Source organism: Osmia bicornis, chromosome 11 (genome assembly GCF_907164935.1).
Source record: "Osmia bicornis bicornis chromosome 11, iOsmBic2.1, whole genome shotgun sequence".
Lineage (NCBI taxonomy): Eukaryota > Metazoa > Arthropoda > Insecta > Hymenoptera > Megachilidae > Osmia > Osmia bicornis.
In genome coordinates this window covers 5,828,329-5,850,994 of record NC_060226.1, presented here as the reverse complement: position 1 = coordinate 5,850,994, position 22,666 = coordinate 5,828,329, and the positions used below count along the sequence as shown (strand labels likewise).

Sequence of the window (22,666 nt, the reverse complement as noted above, 5' to 3'; positions counted from 1 at the left end):
CCTTTCATCCCTACATCCCTTTCATCCCTACATCCCTTATAATAAATATATTATAAAGACTGCTTCGGGTAAAGGTAAGTAAAGGTAAGTTCAAGAATTTCGCGAAAATTTCGAAAAAACAGCGCCCCCTAGCGGCAAAAATGTGAACTAAAATTTCGATGTCGAATCAGCGCCCTCTGGTTTTTGAAAAAGGAACTAAATCTTGCTCAATTTCTGGCCCTCTAGCGGCAAAAATGTGAACTAAAATTTCGATGTCGAATCAGCGCCCTCTGGTTTTTGAAAAAGGAACTAAATTTTGCTCAATTTCTGGCCCTCTGGCGGGAAAAATGTGAACTAAAATTTCGATGTCGAATCAGCGCCCTCTGGTTTTTGAAAAAGGAACTAAATCTTGTTCAATTTCTGGCCCTCTAGCGGCAAAAATGTGAACTAAAATTTCGATGTCGAATCAGCGCCCTCTGGTTTTTGAAAAAGGAACTAAATTTTGCTCAATTTCTGGCCCTCTGGCGGGAAAAATGTGAACTAAAATTTCGATGTCGAATCAGCGCCCTCTGGTGGCGAAAAAGGGAACTAAATTTGTATAAAATCGCAGGCCTTATAGCCGCAAAGATTTCAATACAATTTCAGGGAGGTATGTACTGGGATGTATGGAATGCAGGAATATAAGTGATACAAGGATGTAGGGGATACAGGCATGTAAGGGATGTAGGGATGTAAGGGAAGCAGAGATACAGGGGTTGCAGAGATGTAAGGAATGTAGGGATATAAGGAATGAAGCGATGTAAGGAATGTAGGGATGAAAGGAATGTAGGGATGGAAAGAATGTATGGATGAAAAGAATGTAGGGCTGAAGAGAATGTAGGGATGCAAAGAATGTAGGAATGAAAAGAATGTAGGGATGAAAAGAATATAGGGATGAAATGAATATAGGGATGAAATGAATGCAGAGATGTAAGGGATGCGGAGATGTAAGGGATGCAGAGATGTTAGGAATACTGAGATGTAAGGGTTGCTGGGATGTAAGGAATGCAGTAATATAAGGGTGCAGAGATATAGTGGAATCAGTGATATAAGGGGTGCAGACGGAAGTAATTTTAATTACTTTTAATTACAATTAGGAATTAATTTTATTATTCCTTCCGGCTAGCTTCATGTAGGTTATATGTGTGTTAAACAGGTAAATGTGCATGCAGACTTAACTGTGTCTGGGGTTTCTGGGACCCCATAAAACATGACCCCTCGAAAATAAAGGCATGTACGGTTTTTTGTATTTGTAGTCACCGGTGAGTGTCAAAGAAGGTTAGAATGAAGATGTGAAGTAGTTGTCAAGTTGTGCATGATTAAAACGTCTAAGTAATTTCTTCGAGTATTTTGCAGAATAACGTATTAAAAAATGGCTGCAATATTGCGCGTAAAACGTCGACACGACGATGAACCTTTAAATGCTTTAGTAATTTCATATAAACGACAAAAGACAAAGGAAAATGAAGACACACAGTCGGTTTCACCGGTTCCTTTAGCGACACTTGCTAAGTTCGCTGGAACTGTTAAGAAACAGGTTTGTATTTAAAATGAAAGTTGTATAAAAATGATATCAATATATTTCTTTTTCTTGTTGCAACAGGAAGATAGTGTCGGTCATTTAATTCAGACTTATGGAAAAGATGAATTGAAAGAAAACTTCAAACAACATCCTGTAGATATTTTAAATAAAGTAAGGGAGACAACTAAACAGGCTTCAGCAGAGAACCGTTATAAAGTGGTCAATTATTTTCGCTCTCTAGATGATGCCAATCTCAAAGAGTTTGAGAATAAAGGCATGACAGTTATAGATTTAGAGGATTCTAAGTCTATGGCAAAACAAGATCCTGTAGAAAAAGTACATAACACTTTCTTATTGGACTTATAATCAAAATAGAATTAATTGTTAATTATATAATGTCAATGTTATTTTCAGGATGATAGTTATGTATATGATTTGTATTATGTGCAAACTGATAATGACATGTACATAGATAATATGTTATCTGTGTATCCATACGAGCAAGAATTGGTTTATGATACCTATAGAGAAAATCATTGTGAAGCTGAATGTGAATCAGAAGATTCTAACTCAGAATCTAATTGGAGAAATGATTATCCTGATTCTCCTCATTCTGAAAGATCAATTAATGAGGATGATATGAGAGAGGCAGTTATGAACATGAAATTGGATGAAGGATCTGATTTGTCTGAAGAAGATGATTTTGTCTATGCGGTTGATGAAGCTGATGTAGAAAATTATGGTTATAAATATGCAAGGTACAAGGCAAAAATAAAAGAAGAATTAGATGAAGATGATGAGGAAAATCATCTGAGCGATTACAGTGCCATATGCTTTTCGGAAGAAGAGGAGGATAATGATTCCATTGTAGATAGTGATTTAGACTAAGCTGACTATGTGATATTGAATTTAAATTAATAAGACACAAAATAATATAATGTAATTAGATTTAGTTCTTTTTTTTATACTGCCAGAAAACAATTAGGTAAGCAATGTTTGTAATACAGTTACACCTTGTACTGTATAAGATAATTTAAATTAGTGTAAGAAACATATCTTGTTTTCTAAATAAACCATGTAATTTAGATTATTTTCATTGCATAGAAGTAAGGGTCATAAAGATCTTAGAATTTTATTTCATCTATATATTTATTACATATTTATATAGATATATTTTGTATGTAAAATTCATCTATCAAAATAAAAACAATAAAGGTAAGCCTAGACGTTCAAGTGACAAAGGAAGGTGTGTATAGGTGTTCAGAAAAAGAATCGTTTTCGACGATATGGCATATAATGATATACCAGGTTTATAATGTGTAACAAATTGTTGGAAGTACCAGATAGAGATTTACAAATTGTTTAGCAATAAAGTATCTCATCTGTAATGTGTTGTTATCAAATCTTTTGCATTTATTTTTGCTGGAATACCGGTGACTCTTGCTTTACTTTAAACGGTAATTAGCAGAAGGCCCGTAAATAATATAACAATTACTTTATAAAAGTATTTGCGAACATTCGCGTTTATCTGACTATGCTACTCGCCAAAATATGAAAACAATTTTATATAACTGAGATTTTTCAAATACGTTGCATTGTTCTATGACAACGTTCAAGTTACGTTCACCCGTTCATTCATTCTTTCTCTCTCATCATCATCATCATCATCAAAACTCACACGCGAAGAAATTCATGTTTTTTTAAACGAACTTGTTTATAATGATATGAATAGTACGCTTGCGTATACGTGTAACACTGGCCTTAATTCTAATTTTTACATTTACGCGCTCGCAACGGATCGTAACTTGTTAACAAGTACATACACGCGATGCTTTCTTTTGATTGTAATGTAACGAAGCAAATGCGTTGGTAAGAATCCAATTAAATATCGTATCCTGAATTCGAGGGGAATACTAGGGCTCGTTTAGTTCTTTAGCTGTTCCACGACAGTATCTGTTGGCAAGCGAATCTTTCTATGGCAGTCTGGATACAATTTATCAACGTACTTACTCGTCGATAGTATGAGCGCGATTTTTATGGACATGAAATTATTTATTTATATTTATATATAATATATTAAATGTCATATTGCAACTTAGCATTTTTGCACAAGCTGGGAATTGGTATCATTCAGGATAACTACTTATATCGTTCCGTAATACTCTACTCGTCTACTGTACAACATTTTACATTCATTATTTTTCGTAATTCCTTAGGTATGTTGTCGATAATCAGTTAAAACTACGAGATTATTAAAGAGTCATGAGATTGCACACCTTTTGTATGGTTCGATCGTGGCTTTCGAGGACCAACTGCACGCAAACATAATCACAACCACGATCCTTCGTATGCAAGACGCTGTGTTCTCCATTTGCTAGTTCCACTTTGGTATTTCATTGTCTTCTTATACATTTTAATACGCGATCCTACATCGAACATACCTAGACGAACCAAAAGCGAACTAGCAAACGTGAATACGATCACTGTACTTGTTCTCGCTCTAACTAATTTCGCTTATCCTTTACGCAGTTCCTCGTCGCGTTCACGTACGCGTATATACACGTTGGCTAATTGAACTTATAAGTACAAACAATTCCCTGGATCAACAGAAATCACACAACGGTTGTCAACTAAATCTGTAATTATATTATATTATATTTTATATATATATATGTATATATATATATGTATAAACTGGCAACAATTAACAGTCCCATTAGTTGTCTCGCTGACATTAGCCGTGTCCTGAGAGTCTTAAAGTACGGATGCCTCGGTCCTGCCACTTGGAGGTGTTGTAGCGTGGCTGCTCGAATTATTATTATTATTGTTGTTGTTGTTGTTGCTCGCTTCACCGGCGTGGCTGGAGCAGTAGAATTTCTTGTGAGCAATGAACGTGCTCAGATAGTTGAAGCTGATGTCGCAGGATCTACAATAACGGGGACCGCTTTTATTCGGGTCGAGACTTTCCTCCGGAGGTGGTGTGTCCTCTCGTTCTTGTTTTACTTTGCCGGTCACCGTTGGCGGGGGCGGCGGTGGTGGAGGTGGTGGTTGCGGACTCTTTCGAACTTCCGTCTTTCCGTTCACTTGCACCTCCCCAGGGATTTCCTCAGGAGTGGTGGCCGGAGCTGGTTCCGGTGTAGGAAGAACCGTTTCGTCGTCGAGCACGCACATTATATAATTTTCCTCCTGAAAGGATCAATCGTTACCTCGATGCTGCTCTAAATACTGGACGAGAGAAGGTAGTAGAGCCGCTTACTTGTAAGTCGGTACCGCGTTTTTCAAAATGCATCTTGATATGCGTTCTCATACCGCGCAACGTGTTTCCTTTGTATCGACATATCGTGCACCTGAAAGCTTTGACACCCTGGTGCGCGTCCATGTGACGCTGAGCAGCGCCGGCTGTGGGACTAACCGCGCCGCAGACTGGACATCTCCAACCACCGGTGGGTCCACTTGAACAGGTATGCGTACTTCCGGGCTCGATTATAGCCTGTAAAATAAGGAAACGTATTAATTGTACTGTTCCCTGCCTGTCTAAGTAACACGACCTATTTTAAAGAAGAAACTACCAACCTTGCATTTGGAACATCTCGAGTGATGTTCCTGGGGTTCTGCCCTCTTAGGACAGTAAAACGCTTGATGAGCTACCAGATTGTCCATGGAGGCGAACTTGATGCCGCACGCGGCACAGATAAGTTGAACCAAAGGAGGCGAAGGCGTACCAGGTGGCGGAGGACTGCTGCTAACCGTCGTCTCTCTCGCCTGACAATAATGCTTCTTATGGGCGACGAAGTTTTCGTGCCGACAGAAGACTATGTTGCATTCTTTGCATCTAAGCATTCAAACGTTAAAATTCATTTATATAAAATTTCATAGGAAGTAAAGATATTTTTAAGAGGACAAGTCTAAGTCCTAAGAGAAGCGTCTTACCTCGAGACACCTTGTTTGACAAGGACTCCAGGAACCGGGGGTGGCGGCAACTCGGCTAGTCTCAGAGCGAGCTCCGTTGGCGGTGGCGGTGCAACAGTTCCAACTGCGGTTGCTGCAGAACCGATGGACCTTGCTCTGGGACTACCGCTTCCTCTTGATCTTGGGCTACCAGGTGGCGGGGGCAGAGAAGAGGGTGCCGGCGACACCCTGTTCTCCTTTTCATCTTGGTGCGCCGGTGATTTTCTGACGCTTAGATCGAGAGGTGCCGAGCCAGGTGGCGACGTGGACGATGCTACCACGGATGCAGGTGTGGTAGGTTTGTTCGCGGCTCGAAGAACTGGCGGAGGATCGACGGTGTTTTGCGCTGTGGCGGCGAGACCTCTAGTCATCGGTTGAAGATGACCTAGAAAAAGAAAGCATTAACTTCAGACACCGTTCTGTCTGAGAAGGAATAAACGGTAGAATAGGTACGAACCGTTTGGAAGAAGAAAGCACGCGGTATCAGGCGCAGGCAAGGTCGGCGCTGCCAGGACGCTTGCTCCGCGGAACAGGGAGTACGGTACGATGAGGATCGGATTGGTGGGCAGTGCCAGGCAAGGCTGGGGCGGCGGGGATTCACCAGGACTGGCGCTGGTCGGTGGAGACGCTTTCACCGAAGAGGAACTCGCGCTAGCCGCCGGTGGGGTGTCTTTAACCACGTGCCTGGTACTGCAATAATGAGTCTTGTGCGCTCTGTAAGTCTTCAGCGAGCTGAATCTAATGTCGCAATTTCTGCAATATCTCTCCGCCTCTTCGTTCAGCGATCCGTTCGAGGTTGTCGCTGTTCCGCTTCCCGGGGTGGTGGCTGTGGTAGGCGCGGTTGGTATCGTAGGCGGTGCCGGCGAGGCGGCGTGCATCCTCATGTGTCTGTTCAACGACACCTTCTTGTCCGCGCTGTAGGAACAGTGAGGGCAAGCGTACGCTTTCCTTACTTCGAATTTGTTCGATTTCTCCTCGTCCTCCTCGTTCGCTGTGTCCTCTTCGAGCCGAGGCCGATGGGCGCAGTAGAAAGTTCGATGAGCTTCGAGAGTGCTCGCTGAACTGAACCGGATGCCACACGGTGGACAAATCAACGGCGCTGGCCTGGCGGGTTCAACGGTGATCGTTTCTTTGCCATCGGTTGGCAGCATGAACAGTCGACCCGAGGCTATTGCTATAACAATAGTTTCTTTCATAGAATTACGTATCGTTCACGTTGTTATCTGTAATTGAACTATCATCGATTTCTGTTCGTCCAGTAGCAGAAGATGTTATATTAAGGAAACTGGAAGTTACCGTTCTGAAGTCCGGCTGGCAAAGGTGGCACAGGATTCGGCGGCGAGGTGTTCTCCGGCTTGACGGTGAGCGCGGCTACAGCGGCGGGCCGAAGAGCAGGATCCGTCGCCAGACTAGCATTCAGTCTCAGTCTTGGTGTTGCCTCGTCGTCGGGCTTAAGCTTCTTCTCGGACGGTGAATCATCCGCGTTCGATCGCCTCGAGGAATCCTCCGAGTCCCTCCTACATACCGATTCTCGTCTTCTAATCGACGACGTCGAAGAAGAAGACGACCTCGGTTGACAGTCCTCTTCTTTCACCACAACTAGGTTCGATTCCTCGTCCGTGTCTTTCGGACTCGATTCTCGCGTTTGATTCGGCCTCGAGCTGGCATGTCGGTCTCTTAAGCTTCTGGCAACCTGCAAGAATATTCGAACGCGTTTAATATTGTTCAATTTCCTAACGATTAACTTAATCATTTAAACGGTCGTTGCGGCAGCGGTACCTCGATGTCTTCGGTAAAACTAGCCAACCGTTTCCGAGCGTCTTCGGACAGTACGCTCAGCCTCGTTCTGATATCTTCAGCGGCCGAATTGGCGATCGTAACCGACGACGAAGAGGCGTTCAATCGCGGCGGTGGCGGCAAGTTCGATTCCTCTTCGACGACCGGCGCGATCGGACTGGAAACCGCCGATCCACCACCCTCCACGCCACTGCTCACCGAAGGTGTCTTCTCCGAATCGCTCCATTCCTCATCCTCCCCTGAAACAATCGAGCAAACATGTGTTACTTGTTGATCATCCAACTCTTCAATGATTTCAATTCGGAATAACAATTGTTTTCCGTCACGATCATCAACGACGATATAGTCAAGTGTCCCTACATTTCTTCAAGATGTTCCAATCAGCAGTTTCCCGAGAGACGACCATAGCCACGAAACGGATTCACGTGGAAGAAAACGGGCGGCTCGGTCGAACCGGAAGTCGAGGGCAACGTAAGAAAACGGAAGAAGAAAAAAAAAAGAGTTGGCACGCACGTTTAAACGATGCGTCCCTATGGCCGTTCGGCTCCCTAATGGTCGCTCGCCACGCCAGCCTTTGCCTACTCTCCGCTCCCTTCTCTCCCTGTTGCCCTTCCTTCCGTCTATCTCTTTCTATTCATCTATCTATTCCCCTACACCAAGCCACCCCACTCGATGAACCCTTCGCACGCCTCTGAAACCCCCACCATTCAACGGGCAGACCGTCGTGGTGCCGATTTCACGCCGAAAGGGCTGCTCTTTCGCGTCGAAATTTCAGTTTCTTTTCAAATTCTTCCGGAACAATTTTGAAAGAATGTTATAAGTTTCATAATTTTAGAAAAGATCATCCAATGACACTTTCTCGCAGATGGTGCGAAGGATATCCACAATCGGGACGAGTGGAACATTAAACAGGGTATAACAATCAAGCGGATTGTCCTGGAAATCGGGAGGACACGCGTGTGTCGTTCGTCGAATTACCCGGATGCTTTAATTGCCTGCTAGGGCGAGGCTCTACTCTCCGGGCAGAGCGTGCAAGAGGGAAAGGGACGTAGGGAGTAGGCGAGATGCCGAAGGAGATTGGACAAAGGGTTGCAGCGCGCTCCTAGGCTATCCTGTGCTCGCATCTACAGCTCGGTCGTGTTCCTCCTGGCTCTCTGTAAATAAGTGGTCATCGATGGATCGGAGCTTGCCAAGCATCACGTTCCTTCTTCAACCATTCCCTCTCTCTTTCCTAATGCTATCTTCTTCAGGGTCCATTGCTTCGTTCTCTCGTTACTCAACAGGCCACGGGCCTCGCGGAGCGTTCTTAATTGCACGCGCGTACAAGCTATGTACCTGGGACACGTCCGTTCAAGCGCGAGCTTTGTCGCGTCGAAATTGATCGAAGTCAAAGACACATTATTATCCGAGTAACTGACAAACATTTGAAAGAGAAATAATAAGTTTATGAAAACTCTTGGTGGTTGCTTAAGTGGCTTTGTTTCTCTTTTTTCCACACGATTTTTATATAAATTTAACGACAAAGAAAGATAGAAATGTTCATAAGAGGGATTTGATAAAAAGAAACGCCCTTCACCTTCCCCGAAGGCATTTGCTTCGAAACGACTCTATCAGGCACCAGTGTCTCCGCGAAGTGAACTATTAAACACGCTCTATCTGCCTTTCATTCTCGTTACTGGCTTCGACCATTCTTAATTGCGCGTGCATGCAAACGTTCCCGATTGAGAGGGCTGCACCTTGCTCGCCTATGCAACCACCTACAAGCGTCGTCACCGCCCGTCGCCAACCACCTCCGGCTGCTGAGGGTGCAATATATCTCGAAAAGAAGAGGGTGGGAGATGGAGGGGGTGGCAACACGGCCGCCATTAACATATTCGCGAGCTGATAAGCCTTTCTCAGAACCGATACCGCGCCGGTGTACACCTTCGGCCCCCGCTTTATGCGAGAAAACGAACAGCCAGCCGGTAACCGCGTGAGAAACGGAGCTCGGAAGCTCTCTTGCGCTACGCCACGCTAACGCCTTCGTGTTACCTCTGTCTCGAACCTCTTTTAATTGAATTTAACTACACGTGCTGTAACACTTGCAAACTCGATCTTCCTCTGTACCCTTAATTTCTCTCTCGTCTGGTACAGAGATATATTCTAATGGAACGATTGAAACTCGATAATAATTCAGATTATTCTACCTGGAAATTGGGAATGTTTCGATTATTCCAAGAGTTAAGAATGTGTAAAAACTTCTTTATCGCTTGATCTACAATTCAAACTCCATGCTTTTGATTTAAAACATCTACTACCTCGAGTAACTTCCTTGTTCATTGGTAAAAGGAGCATGTTAGCCTGTGGAGCGTGGAAGGAAGTCGGGTCGCGGTGGCGAAGGGGCCAGTGGACGCACAGAGGGCAGTAGAGGGCGAGCGTAGACCGGTGGCAGGAAAACGAGCGCAACGGTAGCAGCTTCATCGGCGCTATGCAAATAGGATCCTGATCGTGACGCGGGTAGGCAAACACGCGACGTACAGGTAACAGGCAGGGCGGGTGAGGCCTGAGTGAGTCCTCTCCGTTTCTTCTTCTTCTTCTTCTTCTTCTTCTTCTTCTTCTTCTTCTTCTTCTTGTTCCCTCTTTCCATCGGTATTATGGTAGTGTGCGCCCTCTTTTCACGGGGCCACGACCCATGCCAGAGATGCATGCCACTCGTACCGATGCACATCCACGAACACTTTGCTTTTCTCTTTCTCAACTCTCCTCCTCCTGTACTTCTCTTTAGGAACATCCTTCTCTCTCTCTCTCTCTCTTTATCATTGCCGCGGTAGTAGCCAGAGTCTTTTTCTCTCCGGTCTACACGTTGCATCGTGGAGATATGCTAATGCAGCCGTCCCGATCGTGACACTGCGGCTGCTAAGTGAGAGCTCAAGTCGCAACCTTCTCATCGGCTCCTACGCCGCGTCGCGTCGAGCCTCTTCCTTCTGTTCCTCCGTCTCTCCCTTTGCTTCTCTATCGTCTCCTTAACCGTGCTTTCGGGAATCCTTTCCTTCGTATTGATACCCCATTGCCAGCCCATTATGACATCTCGAGGACAGTCGGACAGCTCTACTTTCTTCCAGCTAAAAATCCAATCGCGACAGCTTTGTTCTTCGCTTGCCGACAGGTAGATCGGATGAATTTTCGGCTGAGTTTTGAAATCGACCGACCTTTCGAGGAGTGTACAATTTCATAAATTATGGATGTCGTAGGACAGCTCAGAATCGCCTGTCTTTCACACTGGACAACAAGTTAAGAAGCTTCCCGAGCGTCTGATTGGTCGCTGGCAAAACAAGGATCGGCGGACGTGTAACTACACGTTCTACACAATTTACAGAGCACAGTCGAAGAGCGTAGCGTCCGTGTTCCGATTCAATTAAACGCCGATGCAATCGATCAATTCAATTCGTCCCGTTACACTTCACTCTTCAAGATTCAACGGGCATCGCGCAAGCACACACCTCATTAAAACGCAAATCTAACCGATCGATCCGATATCTTCGATCTACCTTTATTCCGGCCTGCTTCACCTCGCGTCGTTTTCTACGCTGGCTCTCTCTTTCTCTCTCTCTCGAGGGGGTGGCAGAGAAAGAGGCAAGGATAGAAAGAGAGAGGAAGATGATCTTGTACGGACCGTCCACGTTCGTCCATCCCTTCCAAGAAGTTCAGATCACGTCGTGGAGCACATTATTCATGCAAAGCTCTTACTACGTCTACCTCCGTCTCTATCTGTGTATCAACACGCATGGCTATACGTGGCCGTCATATGTACGTGCATCGACGGCAAACAGACGACACGAATAATTCGTCGGGAATTTCGTGTGACACTTTTCAAGCACCGTTTCGACGAAGAACCGAGAGCTTCGTAGTGGAGTTACGCGATTTTAAAATCTCGTGAAATTAAAAAAAAATTTCCTCCCTCAGAGTGAAAAGTGAACTTTTAAATTTGACACATTTTTGTACACTGTTACGAAATAAAAGATTTCAAATACAATTTCATCGATAATCTTTATTCATCCTTAACACTTATAATTAATGGACTACTCTGTTCGCAATTATCCGGCTATCAAATCACGAGGATATTATAAATAGTATCGTGACTCGCTAGTGACCCGTGTCAGATTGATCGTGTCACGCTGGCTTACATAATCGTTCTCGCGAAACCGAATCGCTCGATCTGATATCATCGTAGAATTTCGGACGGCTAATTAGACGGATGCTTGCGACTCATTTTATTTTATTAAATCGAACTGTATCGTGGCTGGATCAAGGATCAACGAGCGAAGAGGATCGTAGAAGAACGCGTCGCGTGTATGCGAGTCTGCGCGCACAAGGTAGGACAATAATGATAGTAATTATGCTAAAGGGCGACGATAAATCCGAGTTGCCGATATCGTGACGAGATATCGTAACATTTCGACTTTCAGCCATTACCACTTAATTACTCGGGTCCAATCCCGAACGAAATACACGCCAATTACTAGCCGGTTAATATTATTATCCTATTTAGCCGAGTGAATAAAGATAATGACGCTCGTTGTCATTAGTGTTATGAGTTATTAGCTTTTAACAGGGTCGTTTAGCAGGGGACTATTCTGTTATTACCTGTTGAATCAAAACTTGTTTCCTGTTTCTTTTCTTTCTTCGTAATTCATTTCACCTAAAGTATAAATTAGTAGTTTTATTAGGTTCCGAATGATGCACGTTGGGTTAATCGATGTAAAATCGTAAGATCGATGAGTCGGAAGTGATTTGAAGATGCTAAAGTGGAAAGAGGAGGGTCGAGCATGGTGTTCCTTGAGGTTTGCTCGCTCGATTTCTGGTTTTCAGCGGCGCGGCGAGTAGAGAAAAAAGTAATAAAAATCGTCGGGCAAAGCAGTGAAAACCAAGTCGGTGACAGATGGCGAGTACCGATAACGTCTCTCGAAGGTCCTGCTAGCGAGCGAAACGACCTGCACGGATCCTGTTCCTGTCGCGAGATAAAAGAAGAAACAGCTGCGTCCCGGCGCTGATCGGAGATCGCTCCCCGTACGAGAATGCTTTCGACGTCGGACAATCGTGCGAATATTTATGGGGATCATTTGTTTATTCGCGAACGCGATGGACAATGAACGAAACGGGGATTAAAGGGTGCAAAAAGACTAAAACCGATACGCGTGTCATCGACGGACGATGAAAAACTCGAGGAAATTGATTCTGAAGCTAATTAATTTTGGAACTTAATAAATAATGAAAAAAAAAAGACAAGTTCCTCGAGCGTTCATCCTTCGAAAGCTAATTGCCTCGATAGCAAGCGAGAGCATTCTTGCCAGCTTTCACGAATTCATTTAAATTAGCTGAACGAAAATAGGTGAAAAAGACGCGAAGGGCGTAGCCTAAAGCAGGCGTGGGTACCAAGATATAAAAACGAAGAAAAAGTGTGAGAGAGAAAAAAAAGGAGACATTTATCGAGGCAAATGTCTCCGCGGTGTCAACGACTGCTATCTCTTAATGACTGCCCCATCTTTCAAGGTTTAATCGTCGACACGTATAAAGCATATCCCTTGGCTTTCTGCATATTCAATGCACGTGGCTCGACGGGGCTCGTGCTGCGTACACGCGTTGAAAATTATCAGCCTCCTCCTCCAGCTTCTCGATTAAAATTCCAGATTCCCGTTTTCAGGAAGGAATAAAACGTCCTCCTTCTTCGGCGACCACCAGTCACCGTTTTCGAAGCTTTCAACTTGCTTGTACCATTGAAATTCGCTTTTTTTATTTAAATCTCTTTTCGCGATGTTGCCCGATCATCGAGCTTGAAATTCAACGAAGTTACCCGGCAGAGGACGCGATGATTTTGATGTAATTTCAAAGGTTTCGAAAATTTCGAGACGTTTCAGAATGAACTGTAACGAGATTGACGAAGAGAAAGTGTAACGAGGGCAGGATTTATTCGTCAGGCAACGGGGCGAAGATAGATCCATCGAACGGAGGCAACAAAGGGCAGCGAGTTGGCTCACCCTTTCTGACCGAGCAAATAAAACAAAATCCAGGCAATTATATTCACGAAATATTCCGCTGCGATACCATCGAACGGCCTTTCTTCATTCTTTCGATACAATCAACGAAAATGGATCTGGATCGAGTCTCATTGTGGCAGCAGCAACGGATACTGCTACGACGTGGCCGAAAGATCCGTAGAGGGGCCAACCAAGGGGAGGGCAAAAGAGGAGTAGAAAGGAGAGGAAAGAAGAGAGAGGAAAGAAAGAAAAAAAATATATATAAGGAAGACGGTTTGAAAGAGAGCAAAGAGACGAACAGAGACACGGAGAGAGAAACAAAAGTGGAGGAAAGAAGAAGATGGCCAGAACCCCGCTTCTCGTCTAGCCGAGATCTAATCTCTCGTTCCCGCGCTGCGTGCCTAATTAAAGATCGATATCTCTCGATATTATTGCACCCCCTCACCAACCTTCCATGTACCACCTTCCAACCACCCGGTCGCCCAGCTATCCTCCCCCACCGCCACGTAGCAGGTTATTAAATTCTCCTATCTCGGAGGATCTGGACTGGCCGGTCCTACACGCTCCTATCTGATCCGGTCAATCTTTAGTCTCGTTACCTTTCGGCCCTATGTTCGTTCCACGATCCACTAGATTCGACTCTTTACAAATTTCATCGAGCACCCGATGGGTGCTCCTCGATCCGACACGAGAAACAGGACCTTCTTATGGGATGAGTTTTATCTACGACCACGGTGGTATGATGAATTGGGTTCAAACTGGGGCGGATTTCAAATCACCCGTGTACAATAATATCAGATAAGAAAAATATTGCAAATATAAAATTAATATTATTAACACCAGAACTACAAATTTTCTATTTAAAAATAAGTGTGTATCAAATGTTGGTAATTCTAGTGTTAATATGCCTTCCATTATAAAATTCCAGAAGAATAATTTTTAAAGAGACAATGTAAAATTTAGAAAATAAAAATAATGTTAAGTACAGAGTTAAATTAGAACTGTGCCTCTCTCCATTGTCCGAGAATATTACATTTTCTCTTTCAGGAAAAGGGTGGATTATTGTACAGGGATCAAGAACTATATACGTAGGTTACCCTATAAAGATACAGGGTTAACAATCGGTGGTACACGATGAAGAAGTTCCGATGGACGAGCGGCGAAATCAATCAGGCAGACACTGTGAACGCGGCTTAAACATTGAGACGTGACCAATGCTCGTTGCCACGAAGGCAATGCCACATCGGGCAATTATCGCTCGGCAGGACCTCGACGTGCATATATTAAGGCCGACTAGATCCTTCTCTTTCTCTCCTGTTCACCATTCGCGACAAACCTCGCCTGTGACCAACAAGGTGGAGGCGGAAAACGACGACGAAGACGACGACGAAGACGACGACGACGACGACGACGACGGTGAACCGACACACCAAGATTTCGTATCTGGCCAGGACATTTCTCGCCTACCTTCTGGACGACGTTTTAAGATCGATATCGAACCGCTCTGGAAGTCGACCGAATGAATAATTATCAATGGGAGGACCCGGTATATCTCGCCACCTTGCCCCTCCTCTCTCTCTCTCGTATTCTTCTTTTTCCATTTGATTTTCTTCTTTCGACCAAAGCGAACGAACGAGGATTTTTCATCGATATCCTCGCACGATCTTGTTGCTTGCTCTCAGAAAAATATAGAAGAACGAGATCTTCTTTTGCAGAAGCGTTGAATTCTCGATGCAGTTTAATGGCGGATTCGAAGAAGCTCGCGATACAGGTAAATCAATTAAAGATCGCGAAGGAGTCGAGTGTCGTAAAGCCGCCGTGAGCTATCGAAAAGTCGAAGAGCGTTATTTATGGTGGAGTCCACCAGCAATCCCCATCGTCGCGAACTCTCACGTGCCGATACGTGCTCCGGGTTCAAGCGCCACGTTATATCTTGCTGTGACCAGACCCTGCACATCTAGTAGCCGCTAAAATGTTCTAAGAATCTTGTACACAGACCATAAACATCGAACGAGCCAGGGTTCCATAAAGGTACGACGATAGAGAAATATGGATCGAAGGAGGGCTATTGGCGAAGAGAAAAACTTTAAAATCCATGGATCTTTAATTAAATTAATAAATCGAAGCGATTCAACGATTAAGAATTCGACTGAATTGAAAGGAGAAGAAAAGATTCTGTTACGTTCCGCATAAATTTCAATCGCGTCGACGAAATACGAAGCACGGGGTAGAAAAGGTACGGCGATAACTCACGGGAATACCGATAAACGACACAAAATTAACTTCCAACCCTCCCTCGCGTCGACTTCCTCAGACTTCCTCGATAAAAATCCATTTCCACGTATCTCCGTGTTGCAACCCCTCCCTGTTGTAGGTAAGCAACCAATATCATCGAAATTGAGCGATTCCAACCACCCCCCCGTCCGTTCGCCAACAGCAAACTGCTAACTTCCACCCCTTCCTTCGCCGTTCATCTTCGCTGTTTTACAACCCCTACGTGCTGACTCTCAGGTGCTTTGCGATCATTATGCATAATGCAGCTCGCAATGCGAGTATAATTTTTACGACAGTCACACCCCCTCGTAAAGGGTGGAAAAGTGACGTTCGAATACGATGATCGCGCGACGAAACGTGAAAAAAATTACTATTGTATCGAAGGTGGTTGGTTCTCTTCAAGGCAAAGTAGAAAATTATATTCTACTAATTAAAATTCGAATATTCGAATATCCGTCGTTTCTAATACCACCTGGGAACGCTGCAACCCCTGACTCTTTGATCATAGAAGAATCGGGTCAAGCGTTACGTCGACAACGGCATGAAAGGGTTGCATCAGGGCCTTATTAAGAAAAAATGATGTATACAATCGAGAAGAAACAACACAGAGCCGCGTTATCTCGAGGAAAGCCATTCTAACGACCTTATCTACCGTAAAAAACTTCGACTTTAACCACCGGGGATCATAATCGAGCTTATCTCTCGTTCAAACCCTCTTCTTCCTCTTCTTTTCTTTCTCTACGCGGATCTCGCCTCATCGTTGCACCAAAAGGTTATCTCCCCTTTTGCTCATCTATCGCACCCTGACGTGCTATCGCGAATTTTATCGCGGAAACTTTGAATCGTACCGGAGAGACGGAGAAAGAAAATAGGGTGGCGCGAAAGGGTGGCAGAATTTTATTTCGTGGAATTTTATCGTTTTCGAAAATCCTTATTTTCCCCCCGACGAGTACAGCTCTTTCCATAACGGAGGTGAATAGCAGAGGGAGAAAGACGTATCTTTGCGAATGAGGGTGGGATATTATCATCGGTACGTAAGCAGGAAATATCGCTACATCGTAGTGGTTATACGCTGTAAAAATATTTTAAGCGGCTCTCGAAGGCACGGTACAGGGGTACGGGGGTTGGTTTAGTGGCGGTGCCTGAAAAAGCACGATTACGTTTACGACTTCCCTCGCCGTCTGTCGACTCACCCTCTCTCGGCCTCGCCATGTTCCCGTCGGATGCTCGACAAAATTTCCCTCGAATTTCGATCTTAACAACGAACAGAATAATTCCTAAGCAAAGCATTAATTTTTTTCTATTCTCCTAGTGATTGTTTCGACCACCCTCTCTCGTTATAATACAAATCGACAAGCAGAAGGAACAATTAACGAGTGAAACGAGGCCCGTTCGTTTCGATTCTCCATTAGACTGACGGATGGTCCTCGATTAGGCTTCCCCGGATAACGAACGAGAAGGGGCATCGCTCGGCCATGGCGAAAGGGAAAGGCGAAACCGAAAAAGGAAAAGCAAGGAAGCGCCACGAGAAAGGGGACAACGAGACGGCGAAAAGGGAAGAGCCGACACGGACGAAGGGGATAGAAAGAAAGAAAGAAGTAAAAGAAAAAATGAGAAAGCAAGATACAACGGATAGCGAAGGGAAGAGAAAGAGAAGAGGGGATACATAAAGCATAAGCAATAACGAGGCACCAAAGACTATCATCGACCTATCGGAAATAATTATTCTCGTTGTATCGAGAGCCGGCACAGGGGGAGAGGGTGGACACGAGCGAAACGGAGCAGAAAGAGGGGAGTATAAGTAAGTATAAGTGACTTTGCCACACGGTCCTCAGATAATGCCGAGGGCCACCTTCCAGGAATTAGTATTTATTGTGACGCGATTCTGATAGCGGTCACGGTACGCCCCTGGCATACCTGGGTACCCCAAGTCCCACGAATTATGGTTTTCAATATGATGACGGTTTCGTATCAGCCGACCTCGCTCGCTCTTTTCTACCTTCGTCTTCGTCTCCTCCACCGTCTCCTTCTTCACCTTTCTCTTCAGCCAGCCTTCGAGATACGCGTACACCTCGTCCGCGGGCTCGTAAACCGTCTAAAAGGCTTCGACGATTTTTCTCTCTTTCTCACCTTCGATGCGCCAAACACCGACTATCCCTTTCCAATCCCCCGCATTCTCTTTCCCTCGATGGAAAAATAATTTTCCCCGGAACGAATCAAGGTTACAGTTTCCGAAATAGGAGAACGAACGCATTTTATCCGATATCGAGACGCGACGCGACGGTTTCCTTATCGTCGGCGACGCTGGAGAGGAGGATCACGCTGGCCAGGTTCGAAAGGATGCTCTTTTTCTTTCTCTCAACGTCCTAGTAGGAAAGAAAGCAGCCCACGGGAGCGTTTCTTCCTCGCGGAAGATAAAGCGGACGATTAGGAACGGCCGCGAGGGTTGAAAAAGTTTCTTAATCGACAGATAAGAATTTCGCGTGACTCGCCGACTTTCCCGCGGATTATTTCAACCCCTCGACTCTATCCGAGCCGGCACGTCGGATTTTAGGGTTAACAGTATTGTACGCGGAAGTTGTAATCGTTCCAATTGCGGTATTATCGTTTTATTTCCCATTTTTCTCCTCTGTTTGTCCTTTTCGTTCGCCCCCTGTAACGCGATGCGCGCGTCCAAATGAATCATTCTCAAAGGGTAACTTTATTGTAACTTAGAAACACGAGAATGGAAATACGAAGAGTAGGTTTCGAAGTGGAAAAACTATAGAATTTCACTGGAGGGAAGAATTCGAAGAAGACGCGAGGAGGTGTACCGAGAGAATTCGCGACGTCGTAGAAACACACGGCACGGCAGGGTAGGGAAGCAAAGCAGGGGGGGAGAGTTGGAGGGGTGTTAAGGGGGTATACGTAGGTAGGACGAGAGCCTGGCCGGCTCGTTATCAGTCCAGGAGGTGTTATCAGCTGGATGCAGCTCCCTTCCAGGCCCCCAACCCCTTTGGCAACTCGGCACAAGGAGCGACGAAGAGCGCGAGGGTGGGTAAAACGCAAGGGTTTGGGAAAGGGGTGGTTCGAAGGTGCACGCTATCTTCTACCCCTGGAGAGATGGCTATAGAGTGCATCTAGCGATAACGAGGCAAGTTAAACAATATCGAGCTATATGAGGGCCAGGACTCTCGACCGAAGATTAACCGCGTTCTCTGGCAAGAAGATACTTCGGTATCTACGAAGAATCGGCTCCCCCAGGTCTTGGACGTATTTCGGCGAAGATGGCGGTTGGTTGGCCGTCGTTGAACCGGAGAGGAAACGCGGCCGTGATTAAGGAGTATCGGCACTTGGGGGAGAAACTTGCCGAAACTTCGCAACCTCTCTCTCTTCGTTTCTCCCTTCAGAGCTTTCCAACATTGCGTTTTTTTCATTTTTCGTCGTTTCGAAAATCACATCGTATAACTCGTCGCTGTGAGTTGGTATTTTGGATTCTCAATTATTAATTTATAATTTTCAAGAAAATCGCTATTCCAAAGAAGACTTCATTAAAAAAGAAAAATATTATCCTTCGATCGGAAGACGAATTTCGTAATCGTGAGCTAGGAGTCTGGTCCTCCTCACGGTATCTCGATCGATCGGTCGAAGGGGAAGAGGAGCGAGAGTGGTCCTCGTCGATCGAATCTCAAAGCTGAAGACGAAGGGACAGGTCCCGTGGTCCAAATATTGGGACACCGTATCTCCTCACGGAGCCAGCCTCGGCAAGAAGAAATATAAAGACAATGGAGGAGGAAAGGAGGACTCGAAGCAAGGTGGAAGAGAAGATACTTGGAGAAAGGAAGATTCGAGGATTAAGAAGAAAAAAAGAGAGAGAAGAAAGGACAGATACAGTTTGCTGTATTGTTGGCCGACGTTACGTACGTACGAAACGGGCATCCCCTCTTGGATACTCTTCGGTCGCGAAGAGATAGCTCTCGAAGCAGGGTACCCAGGTTGCAGCCGATATGGGGGCCGAGACTTTACGAGACGGTGGTCGTGGACGAGTGATTGATGAGCGGCCGAGCTAATGAGGAGCTGAGCTGCAGGACGGGGATCACGATAAAGAGGTCCCACCACCACCGTATAACCCTTCTCGCGAGGCATACGTAGCTGCAACACCTCCTTCTTCCTGTTCTTCTTCTTCTCCTTCTCCTCTGCTTCTGCTCTGAATCTCTTTCTACTTGCAATCATTCCTTTGGCTAACCTTCTTCGTGAATCCTTCGTACTCTTTCCTTCTTTCAGGCGACGTACAAATCTCCCATAAAATAAAAAATGAATCGAATAATGGAAAGTGTTAAAAAAGGAAAAGATATGAATCTACAATTCAGTTACATCGTCATCGTTTCCGTTGGGTCATAGGTTGATTTAAAGCGGTCCGTTGAAAGCATTTGCCTACCTTATCTTGTTTTCTATTTACAGGATTATACTCGTAATTCGAGGCAGAGGAAGCGTCGAGTTTGTCGACGCTTTTGGCCGACGAAGGAGGTAAAAGGGGGTTGACGAAGTCGGCTAGAAGGAGAAGTAGGTGGAGGAGGTTTATAATAAAGCCTGCAGGGTCCAAGATACGTGGTGGCTTGGCAGCCGTTATCAAACGGGTCCAGCGTTCGAGTCTCTCCGCAAAACCCTGCCGTTGGAAACATCGCGGTAACCTGGATATCCTTCCCGTGTCCGTTGTAACGAGTCACGAACCCGTGCACCGTCGACATCCAAATTTTCTTTTCTCCGATCGAACATCATACTATACTATAAAATTCTCGAATATCTTCGAAGCATTCGAAAATATCGGTCTTGACACGATTAAAACTGTTTAAAAAGCACGGACCAGGAAGAAAGCCTTCTAATTAAAACGAACACCAAAATGATTACGTTTCAATTCATAATAAAAGACCGCGAGATCTCGTAAAAAAGAAAAGAAAAGCTTCTTTCATTCACCATTAAAAATTAGCATTTAACGGAAAGAGAAAAATCGTTCTCTCGATCTGCTTGGCCATTCATTAGACCCGAAATAAATGGTAGACCACCAGTCACGAGAGGCAACGAAGAAACAAACGTAAGCGTTTTCGTGAGCGTACTTTTTAATCATCCTGTAGCAACCCTTTCCATTCATCCCTCTCGCGAAAGCCATCAACAGTAGCAGCAGCAGTAGCAGTAGCAACAACAACAACAACAACAACAGAAGCTTTACTACAGCGAGCTCTGCCCTGTGTATTATAATGTAGAGTGTGAGTTATCAGACATCGGGCCGTTATCAGGGTCTGGGATCGCCTGGTCCGCTGCTAAGCTCCCACCGCCTCTCCCTCTCCTATTCAACCCCCGATAACGAAAGGGTTATCACGCCACGCTCCCCAACTGCCATTCCTCGCCTCTAGAAAAGCCAACCTGGCCGTCTTTCCACCGGCAGATTATTATTCTTTTTACTCGCAGCCGCTTTTTCGCGCCGACCGATTACGATCCCTTTGACTCGGCCACTTTACTGCTCGACCACCACCTTCCACCGCCATCGCGTTACTCTCTCTGACCATGCTTTACAAAGAGGACATTGTTTCTTTCCGTCTATGCACCCGGCCACGTTCGTTCGCCATGGAATTTCCATACCAGACCGGTAAATCGAGGCTCTCTGTTAAAGGGTGCCTTTAGAATTTTCGCTCAGGAATTGGAAAGAATTTTAATAGAAATACTTATTGCATGGAATTTTCTCTGTCTCACAGTCACTAGGCTAAACGGAAACGCGAAAGGGGATAAAAAAGTGCAGATAGCAGGCGGTTAAAGAAAGGAAAGAACGGAAGGTCTCTTCTCTCGTTTCGCTCTCGTCTCGAGCGTGTACCGGGTGACGTGGCCACGTCAACGGGGATACCCTTTGAAGGGAATGTGTGGATGGGGATCGCGGGATCGGTGTCGACCAGGCAACGATTAGCGCGAGAAACGGTTCTCCGCTCTTGCCATTCGACCGATGTCCCGACGTACGGGACGATAAATCGAGTGCAGGGAAAACGTCTCGTTACTCGGTGAGCGAAGAAAGAGAGAGAGAGAGATCTTTCGAAGATCCAGCTTGATTCTGGTCGAGGTCATCTAGGACCCCTCGTACCAGCCTACCAGTTCTTTTTACCTCTTTTATATCGTGTCTCGATTGGCCGTTGCGGTTGCAGCTTTGCTCGCGATTTCTTGTTCCGAGGCTGGATCGTTAAACGTCCATGTATTTAGCTAGTCCAACGATCCATCGTGACGATTCGTTTCTTTCGCTCGGATACCTTGCGACTCGAATAAAATAAACGTCCTCGCGTTTGTTATTACCTCAGCTGGATTAAAAAGATCAGAAGGAAAGAATGAAATGCTTTCGACGAATGATCGGCGCATCCGCGAAGGGTGCACGCGAGAGGACGAGGGGTCCGAAGAAATTTCCAAGCACCGGTATATTTGTGTTACAGGCCGCGATTTCATCGCAGATTTCTGCTGCTCGCGGAGAAATAAAAAGGATCAGGGGGAAAAAGAAGGAAAGACGGACGGTGGAACGGTGCGCGCCAGCGTCGAAAGGAACAAATTGCGTACAAAACGAGGCGTGTGCACGCGTTACGGATACGATCCGAACGGAGATCCATGCACGCAAACGAAAAAGGCAGGACGAACCAGTAAAAATCAGCCGTTCGAGAGAAGGAGGAGGGTAGAACCGCTCCGTATATCGGCGCTGATCAGCCGCGTATTTCCAAACAATGCTCTCACGCGAACCGATAGCAGAGGAACTTGAATCGTTCTTTGAGAGAAAAATTTTATGAAACGGACGAGAAAAATCGAAGGACGAAATGTTGATATCGATGAAAAGAGTGGAAAATACAAATTTAATTTGCATATAGAAATTTTCTAACGCAGCCTTCGTTGCATCCCTTCGATTTTGAAATATAAAATACTTTGCAACGAACGGATCACAGTCGTCCATGGTAAGGGTTAAAAACCTGTACCAAAGGTTCTTTTCAACCCCTAATCGTTCCATCAACAATCATCACCGTGAAAGAGGGGCGCGAGTCATCGAAGCAGAGTCGAGCTCGTAAGAACATCGTGGTAAAGATACAAAAAAAAA

At 45.2% G+C, this 22,666-nt stretch overlaps 2 protein-coding genes across 5 annotated transcripts in view; one reads left to right on the top strand and one right to left on the bottom strand.

Annotated features, from left to right (window-relative positions):
* Positions 1–1,185: 1,185 nt before the first annotated feature.
* LOC114875933 (probable RNA polymerase II nuclear localization protein SLC7A6OS) lies at positions 1,186–2,928 on the top strand. The gene is made up of 3 exons (XM_029186801.2): positions 1,186–1,555; positions 1,622–1,876; positions 1,955–2,928. The coding sequence occupies exons 1-3, from the start codon at positions 1,391–1,393 to the stop codon at positions 2,426–2,428; spliced, it is 894 nt and encodes a 297-aa protein (XP_029042634.1). The 5' UTR covers positions 1,186–1,390; the 3' UTR covers positions 2,429–2,928.
* Positions 2,816–22,666, bottom strand: part of LOC114875932 (zinc finger protein ush) — a 115,954-nt gene continuing 96,103 nt past the window's right edge. For 3 of the 4 annotated variants that reach the window (XM_029186800.2, XM_029186799.2, XM_029186798.2), the window contains 7 exons: positions 7,268–7,524; positions 6,785–7,181; positions 5,946–6,662; positions 5,471–5,873; positions 5,114–5,372; positions 4,797–5,030; positions 2,816–4,726 (listed from right to left, as the gene is read on the bottom strand). In XM_029186800.2, coding sequence (XP_029042633.1) covers positions 4,295–4,726; positions 4,797–5,030; positions 5,114–5,372; positions 5,471–5,873; positions 5,946–6,662; positions 6,785–7,181; positions 7,268–7,524 — 2,699 coding nt within the window. In that variant the 3' untranslated portion in view covers positions 2,816–4,294. Of the gene's footprint in view, positions 4,727–4,796; positions 5,031–5,113; positions 5,373–5,470; positions 5,874–5,945; positions 6,663–6,784; positions 7,182–7,267; positions 7,525–9,582; positions 9,635–22,666 lie in introns of those variants that run through there. The other variant, XM_046287951.1, reaches the window with a different exon arrangement.

Bases quoted from the DNA above. Each gene is read 5' to 3' on its own strand.
- LOC114875933 (XM_029186801.2), top strand. From the start codon at position 1,391: ATGGCTGCAATATTGCGCGTAAAACGTCGACACGACGATGAACCTTTA. The intron at 1,556-1,621 runs GTTTGTATTTAA...TTGTTGCAACAG, and splicing joins CTGGAACTGTTAAGAAACAG to GAAGATAGTGTCGGTCATTT. The intron at 1,877-1,954 runs GTACATAACACT...TGTTATTTTCAG, and splicing joins AACAAGATCCTGTAGAAAAA to GATGATAGTTATGTATATGA.